The 15,207-nt window shown below is 38.9% G+C and overlaps 1 protein-coding gene and 1 long non-coding RNA gene across 2 annotated transcripts in view; both read left to right on the top strand.

Moving 5' to 3' along the window:
• The window catches only part of LOC108516981 (uncharacterized), a 7,734-nt gene extending 5,473 nt beyond the window's left edge, over nucleotides 1-2,261 (top strand). Inside the window, exons 4-5 of the long non-coding RNA XR_001881968.1 lie at nucleotides 32-113; nucleotides 950-2,261. This is a non-coding gene — a long non-coding RNA (uncharacterized LOC108516981). The remainder of the gene's footprint in view (nucleotides 1-31; nucleotides 114-949) is intronic.
• Nucleotides 2,262-4,547: 2,286 nt separating this feature from the next.
• SEC31A (SEC31 homolog A, COPII component) overlaps nucleotides 4,548-15,207 on the top strand; it is a 79,121-nt gene continuing 68,461 nt past the window's right edge. The window contains 2 exon segments of the mRNA XM_017854740.1: nucleotides 4,548-4,715; nucleotides 14,717-14,799. Coding sequence (XP_017710229.1) covers nucleotides 14,721-14,799 — 79 coding nt within the window. The 5' untranslated portion in view covers nucleotides 4,548-4,715; nucleotides 14,717-14,720.

The raw sequence follows: 15,207 nt of genomic DNA on the forward strand, positions 1-15,207 counted from the left end.
CAATGAGTTCCTTTGAATGTTTTCGTTTTAGGAATAAAATTGAAGGGTGTTTTCTTAGAGAACATCATTTGTCATATTTATTTGATCAAGAAGTTGAAGATTTATGTAATAAGGTATGAGACTTACACATTTATTTTGATAAAAGAACACAAAAAAGGTCGGGTATGAGTAGAAAATTGACATTTATTTGAGTCTAATGTGGATACTGTACTCTGAATTAAAATTTTCTTTTTGTTACTCTTCCAGCTTTTAAAGATAATAAGTATTATTTCAAAATAGTTTTTTTAAGTTAATAGATTCAATTCAGGAAAGGCATTGGAGGGGGTGGAGCTTTTAACTTTGACAGTCTCACTCTGTTGCCCAGGCTGGAGTGCAGTGGCGCAATCTCTGCTCACTGCAATCTCTGCCTCCTGGGTTTAAACAGTTATTGTGGCTCAGCTTCCCAAGTGGCTGGGATTAGAGGCGCATGCCACTACGCCCAGCTAATTTTTTTTATTAAGTAGAGACCAGGTTTTGCCATGTTGGCCAGACTGGTCTCGAACTTCCAGCCTCAAGTGATCCACCTCGGCCTCCCAGAGTGCTGGGATTATAGTCATGAGCCACTGCACCTGGCTGTTGGTTGTCTTTTCTTAGAAATAATGATGTAATCTTTTCAGCACCTGAATTCTTAAAGATCCAGGGTTTACAAATGACTCTTAGATATGCCAAGGATGACTATCCTATAACTTAAGTCAGGAACAGTAGAAAAGAAGATGATAGGAAACTGGGAATCTTAAAACTAGTTCTGTCATTAATTAGGCTTGTTATTGTGGGTGTTTCTCAAATTTAAGAAATATGAGGGGTCTTGAAAAAGTTTATGGAAAATGCATATCATGAAAAAACTGCATGGATTTCAAAATTTTTGGACTAAAATAAACTCCTACTAACTTGTTATAACATTTTTGAACAGGATCTAGTTTGAAGCACTAAGAAGAATAAGACATCAGTTTGAAAAGAGGCTCTATCAGAGCAATATGAATTCTGCTAAAATTGAAGCAAGAACAAACATCAAATATATGTTGACACTTGGGTGGAAGAATGGTGAGCTAATTGATGCTTTATGAAAAGTTTATGGGGACAATGCTCCAAAGGAATCAGTTTACAAATGGATAACTCGTTTTAAGAAGGGATAAGGTAATGCTGAAGAAGAAGCCCACAGTGGCAGATCATCCACATCAGTTTGTGAGAAAAAAATTAGTTCACGGCATAATTGAAGAAAACCAACAATTAACAGCAGAAACAACAGCCAACACCATAGACATCTCAGTTGGTTCACCTTACACAATTTTGACTGGAAAAGTTCAGCAAACTTTATACCTGATAGGTACCAAAACCATTGCACCCAGATCAGCTACAGACAAGAACAGAACTTTCAATGGAAATTTTAAGTAAGTGGGATCAGGATCTTGAAGCCTTTCATTGAAAAATTGTAACAGGAGATGAAACATGGTTTTACCAGCGCAATCCTGAAGACAAAACACAAAGCAATCGTTACCAAGATAAGAAGTAGTTCAGTCAAAGCACAAATGGACTGGTTGAGAACAAAGGTCATGGCAACAGCTTTTGAATGCTCAAGGCATTTTGCTTGTTGACTTTCTGTAGGACCAAAGAATGGTAACGTGCTTATCATGGGAGTATTTTGAGAAACTTAGCCAAAGCTTTAGCAGAAAAATGCCCAAGAAAGATCAGAGAGTTCTTCACCACAACAATGTTCCTACTCATCCCTCTCATCAGACAAGGGCAATTTTGCAAGAGTTTTGATGGGAAATCACTAGGCATCCACCCTACAGTCCTGGTTTGGCACCTTCTGACTTTTGTTTCCTAATCTTAAAATTTTTTTAAGGACAGTACATTTTCTAAAGTTAATGTAAAAAAACTGCATTGATGTGGGTAAATTCCCAGAGCTCTCAGTTCTTTAGGGATGGACTAAATTTTATAGCTGGTATCATCACTTACAAAAGTGTCTTGAACCCTATGGAGCTAATGTTCAGAAATATCGTTTATATTTTATCTTTTAATTCCATTTTCCACAAACTTTTGAAGTCTCCTTGAATATGTACCCTTTATAAAGGGGAAAATTCTGTGACTACTCATATTGACTTAATGCTGACTTAATTTTCTATTTTGTAAATATATACAAACATAAAAGTTGATACAAATTTTGTTCGTAACCCTAACAAACAAATTTGTGAAATAAATGCATTCAGAAACAAACTGAAACATTAATGAAATGGATGCTACTGTTTTACTGAGGTGTAAACATAGTACTGGCTGCTATGGAAAAAGTTACATAAACAGTCATGTGCCTTGTGATGATTGTTTTGTCTACAACTTCACTCTTTGCAGACGGCAAGACTATTGAAATGAGGGGAAGGGATCTGAATTCCCGAAAGAATGTCAAGTGGGCATCGAGGCTTATGCCTATAATCCTTGAACTTTGGGTGGCTAAAGCACAAGATCCTTTGAGGCCAGGAGTTCCAGACCAGTATGGGTGACAAAATGAGTCCCTGTCTCTTCAAAAAATAAAATAATTAAGCATGGCCATGTGCCTATAGTCCTAGCTACTTGGGAGGCTGAGGTGGGAGGATCACTTGCACCCTGGATGTTGAAGCTGCAGTGAGCTGTGATCATTGCCACCACACTCCAGCCTGGGTGACAGAGCAAAAACCTGTCTCTAAAAACAATTAGAATATCTTTGTGCTATGAAATCCTAATTTGAAGAATTCGTCATTAAATTCTCTCCAAACATTCTTCTGATGAGCAATTCAGTTTTTATTTGATTCAGGATTAGGCTTGGATAGTAGTTAACAAAATTGGATTACAACTGTTTTGTGAACTAGAGTTTTTTTTTTAGATACAGGCAGTCCTTGCTTTGTACAGTTCCAATATGTGTAAATACCAGTTACCACAATTAAGTTAAATAAAACCAGTCCAACATTGTGGTTAATAATTCCATTACCACAGTACTGAGAAAACTTGCATAAATTTTGCTGCTAGCTCTTTAGTCCACAAATCGTTGTGCCCCCCACCTCCGCCAAAAAAAGGTGTGCATCATGATCAGTGGCCAGTTACGTTCTTTAAAAGTTTGTTGGTGATTTGTTACTGATCATCAGTTCATGCACAGATAGCAAAGCACAAAGTGCATAGTAGTGTTGCCTCCGTGACCCCAGAGATTAAACTTCTGACCATTTACAGAAATGGATAATCAAAATAGGTAATTAGTCAACAAAGGACAGGGCAGCAAAGAAAAGTGATAATGCTGGAAGTGAAATTGGATGTGATTAGAAGATTTGAAAGTGGTGACAGCAAAGCAAAGATAGGTTGAGACCCAGACCTGCATGAAGCTGTAATACAGGCCTATTGAAAAAGTCTGATAAATGTAAAAAGGTAAACTTGCTTCAACGTCTTTCAGTTTTAGTTGCACTACGAACAGAAAGCTGCTTGCGGTTGAAATGGAGCATTTACTTGTTTGGATTGAAGACTAATCAAAAACAAATCCCAATCAGTTTGACTAGCATTCAGGCCAAAGTGATAACCTTAGTTACTGCGTTGAAAGAAAATGGTAATTAGAAGACTGAAAGAAAATATATTACTACCAGTAAAAGCTGGGTTCGTTATTTCAGAAGTTGGCGTGAATTAATGTTAAGCTATCTTATGAAGCTGCAAGCATCAGATGGAATGTTGCAGAAGATGTAGCTGACTGGGAATGTTGACACTGCTGCTGTTCAAGAGGCAGGATCCTGCTTTAGCCACCCAAAGTGCAAGAGTTGGCTTGAATGCTAGGTGTAATGAGAAAAGAACTTGTCTAGAAGTTAGGAGGCCTGGGTTGAATCCAGTTTCTGGTAGTTTAGCAAGTGATTTTCCTTTGGCTTTACCTCGCTGTAAAATAATTCCTCCCTAAACTAAAAGTACACCCAGGCAATGCATCTCATTAGATTTGAGGCTCTGGGGAAACTAGTAAGGTAACAGCGGAAGGCGAGTGCTACCGGGTCTCAATACCATGGGATAGTAACAAGTATGAAAGGGTACTAATTGATAACACCCCATCTATGCCTCTTTGTCCACAATAGCCTTTGGGTATGCCCAGATAGTTTCGCTTTGTGTAAGTTCTCAAAATGCCAGAATGTGTTATCAAGTGGGTAATTTTAAGAACTCAGTCACAAATTACAATAAAGCTCTTGCAGCCCAATTTTCCACGTGGTTTGGCTCGGGCAGTGTCGCCAGGGGCTGCAGACGCCTCACAGGACTAGTGCTACGTGGCGTTCCTGCGGACCACGGCGGTTATTCGGCCGGACGGAGACACCCTCTGCACTAGTCCTTTACCCGCTAGTCCTGGCTACCGCATCCGCATTCTGCGCGCCGCCCCTCAGACAAGGGTTTCTACATTCGCGCGGGCGCGATGACCGCAGAGCGCGCCCAACCCGCAGAGCCATACCCTGCACCCCAGCCTACCGCCGGTCCCGGAAGTGCCGTGGGGGGCCGTGCGTCGGGGTGGGCGGGGAGAGATGTCGTTCCCGGAAGTGTTGGGCGGCAGGGCGTGGCTGCGGCTGCGGCTGCCACGTTGGAACGGAACGTGGAGGTGGCCCTGGCCCGGGAGGAGGGGCGGCGGCGAACGCTGGGAGACTCCGACGGGCGCTGCACTAACGCAGGATCCGGCTGCCCAAGGTCCTTGCCAGGTGCGTCCACCAGTTGCTTTTTGCCCTCTTCGCCGGTCCTTAAGCCTTGAGGTAGAGCCCAGGCCAAAACTGGGACCGCAGCCTGGGTCTCCGCTGCCCCGCGCCAGCCTGAGGCCCGGTCTCTGGTGACGGCGCGCCCCCAGTCTTGGTGTCGGGCCCGGCGGAACAACGCCTGGCGTCTGGACTCCTTCAGTGATCGCGCCCGTCCGCATCCGCCGACCTCTCCACTGCTGAGCAAAAGCCACCCGAGGCTGGCGACGGTGTCTTGCCGGGGAGTCGTAGCCGGGCTGGTAACTGGAGTTTGAGGTTAGGAGACTTTCAGACCCCTGTGCACAAAGAGGTGCGGTCCCCGAGGGTGAGGAAAGGAAAAAAATCTCAGGATTACTTTGGTTGACTTTAGTTTGGTTAGGGTTTTTTTTTGTTTGTACTTGAACTGTTGCCAGATTTATAGTTAAAGGTTCATAGGTTTGAACTGACGTCTACTGTTACTAGGATTGGATTATTTTAAGGACAGTGGTAGCCAGGCGCAGCCTGTACTGTGAGGGCAGTCTCATTAAGTGTTACATGTTTTTGCTAATAAGTTGTTTAATTACGAGGCTGTTGTAAAATAAACCAAAATATTGCCAGAACTTGTGGGCATTGTAAAATTTTCCTTGCGCTTAAGGAACTAATTTTACGTAGGGCTTTTTGAAGTTGCAGTGACCCGATAGTCTGTGACAAATCCTTTCTCCTATTTTTTTCTAACGATGGAAAACTGAAATTTGGTTGTCTTTGTGGGCAGTTATAACTGCATTTAATCGATAAAGGTGTGTTCTTGTTATAGTGTCCAGCGTTTTCTGTACCTCCAGTTATTCAAGGGTTGGCAAAAGCTTACTTTTTTTTTTTTTTTTTTTTTTTTTTTTTTTTGCGACGTAGTCACCCAGGCTGGAGTGCAGTGGCGCGATCTCAGCTCACTGCAACCTCCGTCTCCCGGATTCGAGTGATTCTCCTGCCTCAGCCTCCTGAGTAGCTGGTATTACAGGCGCCCGCCACCACGCCTGTCCACTTTTTTTGTTTTTAGTAGAGACTGGGTTTCACCATGTTGGTCAGGCTGATCTCGCACTCCTGACCTCAAGTGATCCGCCCGCATTGGCCTCCCAAAGTGCTGGGATTACAGGCATGAGCCACCACGCCCAGCCTACTCTCCTTTTTTAGTGGTTCTTCTGTGCTTCTTGTTTCTCACTATTTCTTAGTTATAGCTCAGGGAGAGGTTTGTAGACTCCAAGAACTTTTGGATAACTCGTGGTGTTTTTGTAGTTTTGTAGTGATTTTATCTTACATACGTCCACGGTTATTTGTGAAATTTGAAATTTAAGGTGGATTTAGAATAATATTGCTTAATTTTACATAGGCAAATTATTGAAACTAATAACATGGGAATAGAAATAAATTTATAAATGTGAAGAGCAATGATTCACAATTTGGGGGGGATTTCACTGTCTTATGGGAATCTAATGAAAGCATTGGAAGAATGCACATATACATACGTAGGATTTTCTTTTTTTTTTAATTTTACTTTTTTTTCTGAGACAGGGTCACTCTTTGTTGCCCAGATTGGAGTGCGGTGGTGCAGTCATAGCTCACTATAACCTTGAACTCTTGGACTCAAGAGGTCCTCCCTCCTCAGCCTCAGAAGTAGCTGGGAATATGCACATGGCGCACGCCCAGTTAATCTCTTATTTTTTATAGAGATGGGGGTCTCACTACGTTCCCCAGGCTGGACTCAAGCTCCTGCTCTCAAGTGACATGTAGGATTTTCTGTGTACATAATACTATGAAGTTTACAAGTTAAAAACTCCTGTAAGGGGATATTACTAGATTGATTTACATTGATTACATTGTTTTTAGAAATGTCATTAGGTTAATTTCAGCTAAAAGTTTTATTATACTGAAGATTAATATGACACCAATTAGTTCAGTAACCAGTGCAGTTACTTTCTCCTTTGATTTGGTTTGGGTTGAGTGAAATGAACCTAGGACATTGAAAATAATAAATCCTCTAAACAATTGTTTCTATCCGTATTGAGATATTTTGCCCACAGAAAATGGATTTTTACTAAAAACAATGCCAACTAGGGATTGTATACCTGGTTTGGGAATCAAAGTTCCAATTCTATTATTACCTCTTTAACTTTTTACTTGCTTTCTGAGGTATGGGTCAGCTCTATATAGCATTGTAAGGTTGGTACTTTTCAAAGAATAGTGCCGTTGGGTTTTAGTATTGCTTCAGGAAATTTACATTTTGAAAATGAGGAGAAAGAAAAAAGTTTCCACCTAATTGAATGCAATTATCGAGAGAAAGTTGCATGAAAAATAAGAGTTCTAGTCTGGAATATAAATATTCCTCAATAAACCTTTTTTTTTTTTTCTGAGACAGAGTCTTGCTCTGTCTCCCAGGCTGGAGTGCAATGGCCCGATCTCCGCTCACTGCAAACTCCGCCTCCTGGGTTCAAGCGATTCTCCTCCCTCAGTCTCCTGAGTAGCTGGGATTACAGGCATGCGCCACCACGCCCGGCTAATTTGTGTATTTTTTAGTAGAAACAGAGTTTCACCATGTTGATGAGGCTGGTCTCGAACTCCTGACCTCGTGATCTGCCTGCCTCGGCCTCCCAAAGAGCTGGGATTACAGGCGGGAGCCACTGTGCCCGGCCATATGTATTTTTTTATTTATTTATTTTTTGAGACGGAGTCTAGCTCTGTCTCCCAGGCTCACTGCAACCTCTGACTCACTGCAACCTCTGCCTCCCAGGTTCAAGTGATTCTTCTGCCTCATTCTCCTGAGTAGCTGGGATTACAGGTGCGCACCACCACGCCCGGCTAATTTTTGTATTTTTCAGTAGAGATGGGGTTTTGCGGTCTTGGCCAGGCTGGTCCCGAACTTCCGGCCTCAAGTGATCCCCCCACCTTGGCCTCCCAAAGTGCTGGGATTATAGGCATGAGCCACTGGGCCCAGCCAATAGATGTATTTTTGAAGGTTCATGGTTCCTGCCTCAACCTCCGGAGTAGCTGGGATTACAGACGTCTGCCACCAAGCCCGACTAATTTTTTGTATTTTTAGTAGAGACAGGGTTTCGCCACTTTGGTCAGGCTGGTTTCGAACTCCTGACCTCAGGTGATCCTCCTGCCTCTGCCTCCCAAAGTGCTGAGATTACAGGCGTGAGCCACTGTGCCCGGCCTTCTTTTTATATTTTTGTAGTGATTATGTTCTGTTTAAAATAGTATTGAGTGAAACAAGTATTCATAGTATGAATTGTAATCACGTTTAATATTGAAAAAACATTACACACGGCTTTTAAAGTAAGTCTTGCTTGGGAAGTATGTATGGTTTACTCTAAAACCTTTTCCTGTTTTTGAGCGCCATGGCTCATGCCCGTAATCCTAGAACTTTGGGAGGCTAAGGAAGGATGATTGCTTGAGGCCAAGAGTTCAAGACCAACCTGGCCAACATAGTGAGAACCTGTCTCAAAAAAAAAAAAAAAAAAATTAAAATACATTTTTAAAAATACCTTTTTGGCCAGGTGTGGTGGCTCACTCCTGTAATCCCAACACTTTGGGAGGCTGAGGTGGGCTGATCACGAGGTCAGAAGTTTGAGACCAGCCTGACCAACTCTGTCTCTACTAAAAAATATATAAATTAGCTGGGGGTGGTGGTGTGTGCCTATAATCCCAGGTACTCGGGAGGCTGAGGCAGGAGAATCACTTGAACCCGGGAGGCGGAGTTTGCAGTGAGCCAATTTCATGCCATTGCACTCCAGCTTTGGTGACAGAGTGAGACTCCATCTCAAAAAAAAAAAGACTTTTCATATTTTTAAGAAAATCATTTACAACTGAATGATTATTTCTAAGAGAAGGAAATATTCATATCCAGATGTAACTATATTTTCATGGCATTCTTAGTAATTTTGAGAATGATTGCAATAAGTAGAACGATTATGGTACTCTTAATTAGATTCAGGGCATATAATATAGTTCTAGGCCATTGTAGTATAGTGATTCTTTTTTTTAATAGATGGTATTGAAACCTTATATTCAGTACAGGTTAATAAGCAGAACTGCTTCTCGCGGAACACTGAGTACTAAGGCTAAGAAGTAAACTTTAGTAAATGATTTGAATTCCCATTTAACCATTTTATGTTCGTATAAATGTGTCTCTTTCTTTTCAATATTACACATTAACCAAGCATTAATGAATTAGGTAGTCCTTATACTTTAGCTCTTGGAAGTACTATTATTATATTCCTTTTTTTTTTAATACAGCTATTTTGATTTCACTTTTAGAAATTATTCTGAAGTCATCTTATAACCTTTTCCCCTTAACAATACTTTCTCATTTTTTAAAAGTAAATGATCCTTTAAAGANATGTAACTATATTTTCATGGCATTCTTAGTAATTTTGAGAATGATTGCAATAAGTAGAACGATTATGGTACTCTTAATTAGATTCAGGGCATATAATATAGTTCTAGGCCATTGTAGTATAGTGATTCTTTTTTTTAATAGATGGTATTGAAACCTTATATTCAGTACAGGTTAATAAGCAGAACTGCTTCTCGCGGAACACTGAGTACTAAGGCTAAGAAGTAAACTTTAGTAAATGATTTGAATTCCCATTTAACCATTTTATGTTCGTATAAATGTGTCTCTTTCTTTTTCAATATTACACATTAACCAAGCATTAATGAATTAGGTAGTCCTTATACTTTAGCTCTTGGAAGTACTATTATTATATTCCTTTTTTTTTTAATACAGCTATTTTGATTTCACTTTTAGAAATTATTCTGAAGTCATCTTATAACCTTTTCCCCCTTAACAATACTTTCTCATTTTTTAAAAAGTAAATGATCCTTTAAAGAGTTAAGAATTTAAGAGTAAATGTTTTATCTGAAACTGGTCGTTCTAGTTCATTAGTCTACTTGTTTTCCCCTAAATGTAAACTTTTAAAATAAATCAGAACTTTCTGCATATCTTCTAGTGTGCTAAGCAATTTTGAGTCTAAAAAGGGGTAAAAGTTTTGAAAAAAGACATTATTTGTCTAATTGATGAGATAAGATAGCACATAAGGCAACTGGTTAAAAAGTAATCGGAAAATATGTCAACAATATGTGCTAGTAGAATGTTACCAAATGTTGATTAAAATAGAATGATATTACTATAAAATGCTTAAATTGTAGTACTGACAAATATAAACTTGTGGTAAGTATTTAGATCAATGTGGATTGAATCATCAGGGCAGTTTTCATGGAGGAACTGGAACTTGAATTTATTGCTACAGATTAGATGAGACAGTTGGCAAAGAGGAAGAAGAGGAAATTCATGTTAAGAAAATAAATGCCTTTTTTATATCTTAGAAAGTTGGAATTTTTCCCCCCAAATAACCCTGAAGTTTTCTTGTTTAATCTCATGATAGCAGTAATCTTTAAAAATAGCAAGCCTATCAAAAGCACTAACCCATGTGCTAAGCACTTTGTTTGGTTCCCTATTATAAAACATATGATCTCATTGGAACCTCACAACATCCCATGAGGTTGTCACTCTTTTCCCTGTTTTAGGAATGTAGAAACTGGGGCTCAGAGAGGTTAAATAATGTGTCCAAAGTATCATAGCTAATAAGTGGCAGAGCCAGTAGTCAAATTGAGGATTAACTCCAGAGACCATACTTTTAGCTATGTGATACATCCTGCCTCCTAATCTCACTTTGCCCTAACCTAACACAATTTCTAAAATGCATTTCTTCAATTTCATCATGCATGCTGGTTTCTTGGTTACTGTTTCTCCTAAATGTTAATATTTCTTCTATAATATAAAAATTGAATATCTGAACTTGTTGGAAGTAATAAGAACTTGGACTCTGGAGCTAAACTTGCGAGTTCCAATCTTGGCTCTAGCCCCTTGCCCCCTTGCTAGCATGTACAGATTGTCTAACTTTCCGTGTCTTAATTTTTTCCTCTATAAAATCTCCTTCAAATATGAACAATTTGCAGATACAAGACTCGGGGCATATGTTTAAGGCAATCTTAAGGAAAATATTAGAGGATAGACTCTGGAGCTAAGTAAGGAAACTGGCAAAAAAGTCCTGTTGGATAGCATTGAGTATCCTTTTTAACTGCAGGACTGAGACTGGAACAAAAGTGAGAATGAGGAAGAAAGAATAAAATGTAAATATTAAATGTCCAATAATATAGGGATTGGTTACACGACTAATAAAAAGAGAAGAGGAAAGAAATTGGAAGTAGAATAAGTTTGTGAATTGCCACATCTGTAATGGTTATGAGTCAGAGAACATCATTTAAAGCTGACAAATCAGTTAGTAGAAGTATAAGCAGTTCAAAGGTAAACACTGAGAAAGATAATGCTATTGATTGTAACTGTGTTGTGTGGAGAGGCAGTAAGATTATACAAGCTAATTTCATAAGTGTTCATAGTAGAGAGTTACTGTTTCTGTGTAAAGAAATAGAGGATTAATGGTGTTAAGTAAAATATTTAAAATTACAATTAAAAAGATAAAATCAAACACATATTATAATGAAAATATACATCATCCTAATTATCAGAAAAATGGTAATTGCACAAAAAAGATGAAAGACTTTTTAAAAATTATTACCCAAAGATATTAAACCAAAGTAAAATATGACAAAACTAAGACCAACCATGTCTGTCATGTCAATACATTTTAAATGTCCTTAGCTAACCTACTGAAAAGATTTTTAAATTAGATCACCAATAAAATCTGTTTTTTGTTTTTTTGTTTCTTTGTTGCCGTATAGCTAATGATGACATAGTTCTGAAGGACAAAAGTATACATGTAAAGGCAAACAAAAGGTGGAATTCAGACCAAAAGTCATTATTTCAGACAAAGAAGGATATTCATAAAGCTAAAGTGTACATTTGACAGTGAATTTGAACATTATGATTGTGCACCAAATAACTGTATTAAATAACAAAGTAATTTTCGTAAAACAGGTTTCAGGAGATACCATGAGAAATAAACATAAATATATTAGCAGTAGGAGACTTAATTCACTGTTTTGGTCCAAGGCAGATCAAGTAGACAAAAAAATAAGGATATAGGATATCTAAACAAATCAATAAAGAGGATTTAATTAATATATATTGAGCTCTAGGTCCTGAAAACAGAGAGCACCCCTTCTTTCTAGGTCCCAAGAATAATTCACAAACATTTACTATATAGGCTCCATTGATAGGAAAGTAGGAATTAACAGGCACAGGGGATTTTAGGACAAGGGAACTACTCTGTGTGATACTATAATGACAGATACATGTTGTCATATGTTTGTCAAAACCCATAGAATGTACAACACCTAGAGTGAGCCCTCATATAAATTGTGGAGTTTCAGTGATAATGATGTGCTCATGTTAGTTCATGGATTGAAACAAATAGACCTTTATGATGTGCGATGTTGATGGTAAGAAAGGTTATGTGGTTGGGAACTGTGTAGCATTTTTTTGTACTTTGTGTTCAACTTTTCTAGGAACGTAAATCTAAAAGATAAAACATATATATATATATATTTTAATCAAAATCCTATGAAAGGTAAAAGAAGTTTTTTTTTTTTTAAAAAACAAAGTAAAAGATAGTCTATCAACTTAATAGAAAAATTGTCAAATGATGGCCAGCTGCAGTGGCTCACCCCTGTAATCCCAGCACTCTGGGAGGCCAAGGAAGGTGGTTCACCTGAGGTCAGAAGTTCGAGACCAGCCTGGCCAACATGGTAAAACACCCATCTCTACTAAAAATACAAAAAAATTAGCCTGATGTGGTGATGTGTGCCTGTAATCCCAGCTACTTGGGAGGCTGAGACACCAGAATTGCTTGAACCCTGGAGGCGGAGGTTGCAGTGAGGCGAGATCACGCCACTGTGCTCCAGCCTGGATGACAGAAAGAAACTCCGTCTCAAAAAAAGAAAAGAAAAATGGTCAAATGATACATGACTAGACAGAAGAGATGACAGAAAAGGAAATATGGTTGACCCATACTCATGTAAAAAAAGATGTTATACATTCTTTATAATATTACTATACAGAGCTAACATTTTCTTTTGTTTTCTTTTTTTTTTTTTTTTTTTTTTTTTGAGTCATGGTCTCACTCTGTCGCCCAGGCTGGATTGCAGTGACGCGATCACAGCTCACTGCAGCCTCAACTTTCCGGGCTCAAATGATCCTTCCTCCTCAAACTTCTGAGTAGCTGGACAGGCGTGCATCACCATGCCCGGCTAATTTTTGTATTTTTTGTAGAGGTGGGATTTCACCATGTTTTCCAAGCTGGTCTTGAACTCCTGGGCTCAAGCAATCGGCCTGCTTCGGCCTCCCAAAGTGCTGGCATTACAGGGCTGAGCCACTGCACCTGGCCTTTCATTTTTTAATGTTGCAAAAAATCTCAAAGTGTGACAGTATACTCTGGTAAGGCTGCAGGGCAAGAAGTAATCGTATATTACTCTTGGTAGTATGAAAAGGCACAATTGCCATAGAGGACAACTTGGTAATATTCATCAAAATTAAAATTGCATTAACCTTTTAACTTAGCAATTTTACTTCTGGAAATTTTTAGCTGTCCCTTGTTTTTAACGAAATAACATGTGCAGATGACCATTTATTTCAGCATTTTTTGTAAAAATAGCTACAAACAGCTTAGGTGTTTGTTGGTATTTGACTAGGTAATTATGGTACATCTTACAGTGGAGTACTGTGCCATTTCAATGTATTTATGTAAAAATAACAACTTTAAAAAGTGCATAATACTATACCTTTCTAATTTTTCCATCAAAGTAACTTTTTTTTTGAGACCAAGTCTTGCTCTGTCACCCAGGCTGGAGTACAGTGGCATAATCTCGGCTCAATGTAACCTTCACCATCTGGGTTCAAGTGATTCTTCTGCCTCAGCCTCCCAGATAGCTGGGATTACAGGCATGCATCACCACACTTGGCTAATTTTCTTGTATTTTTAATAGAGACGGGGTTTTGCCCTTTTGGCCAACCTGGTCTCGAACTCCTGACCTCAAGTGATCCAACTGCCTTGTCCTCCCAAAGTGCTGGGATTGCAAGCATGAGCCACCACACCTGACCCCATCAAAGTAACTTTAATGACAGAAAATACGTAAACAAGTGGTATATGGGATTATACCTTGAAGTGACCAGTTTTCTAATAATTTCTACTTTATCTTTAAAATCTGTGGACTTACTGTATTCTCTCTGTTTTAATTTTGAATTAATTTTTTAAACTGCTCTTATCATTGAGTAATCCTACTCCAGGAAGTTGTACCTTGTTTATTTTTTGGCTGCTCTTACCCATAATGTTTTGTCACCCATCCTTGTTGGATAAACACATGTGTAGCAAAGTTAATTCTTCAGGTACCACCTCATTATTTTTGTGGGCTATTTTTCTAGACCGATTCAACTGAAGAACTATAATCTGTAGACAGAATAGACCAGTATTTGTCTCAAAGTAGTTTATCAAGTTTGTCTTCTTTTTTTTTTTTTAAAGTGGAGTCTCTCTGTCTCGCCCAGGTTGGCGTGCAGTGGCGCAATCTCAGCTCACTGCAAGCTTCACCTCCCAGGTTATGCCATTCTCCTGCCTCAGCCTCCTGAGTAGCTGGGACTATAGGTGCCCGCCACCACGACTGGCTAATTTTTTGTATTTTTAGTAGAGACAGGGTTTCACCATGTTAGCCTGGATGGTCTTGATCTCCTGATCTCGTGATCTGCCCGCCTCGGCCTCCCAAAGTGCTAGGATTACAGGCATGAGCCACCGCGCCCAGCCTCAAGTTTGTCTTCTTTCTGATTAATATTTCCAACAAATGACACCTAAACCAAGTTGATTTATTTGCATTTGGGCATTACTAATGTTGTAGTGGTTTGTTCAGTATGTTTCTGTGTAAAATATCTGTGTTCTGTGTTAGACATTCAAATCATTCAAATATATTTCTTTGTAAAATATTCTTTTTAGCAGGATGAAGTTAAAGGAAGTAGATCGTACAGCCATGCAGGCATGGAGCCCTGCCCAGAATCACCCCATTTACCTAGCAACAGGTAAGTTCAAAGGAGAGAAGATAGTATGAGTTACCTAATTTCTTCTCTTCTGCGTCTAGCTTATTCAGGTTAATCTTTATCTTCTCTGGAAAGCTTCTCTCTCCCTGGCAAGTTACCGACATTCTCTCAGCCAAGTTCAGTGTTCTTCCTGTGCGTTCCCATAGTATTTTGATCATGATGTGTTACATCTAAAATAGTTTCTTTCACAGGAATTATATTTTATCTTTATTCCTCCAGTATTAAGCACAATAGATGGCATGTAAAAAAAAAAACACAGTTAATATCAGTTTGAATGAACGAAGAGCAATTTTGATGTTAGCATTTTTATATAAAAAGAATTAGTTATATCATGTATGTCTATAAGCAGATATAGTAAATCACAGGACCCTTTTTTTTTTTTTTTTTTTT

Source organism: Rhinopithecus bieti, unplaced genomic scaffold (assembly GCF_001698545.2).
Source record: "Rhinopithecus bieti isolate Rb0 unplaced genomic scaffold, ASM169854v2 scaffold_38123, whole genome shotgun sequence".
Classification (NCBI taxonomy): Eukaryota; Metazoa; Chordata; class Mammalia; order Primates; family Cercopithecidae; genus Rhinopithecus; species Rhinopithecus bieti.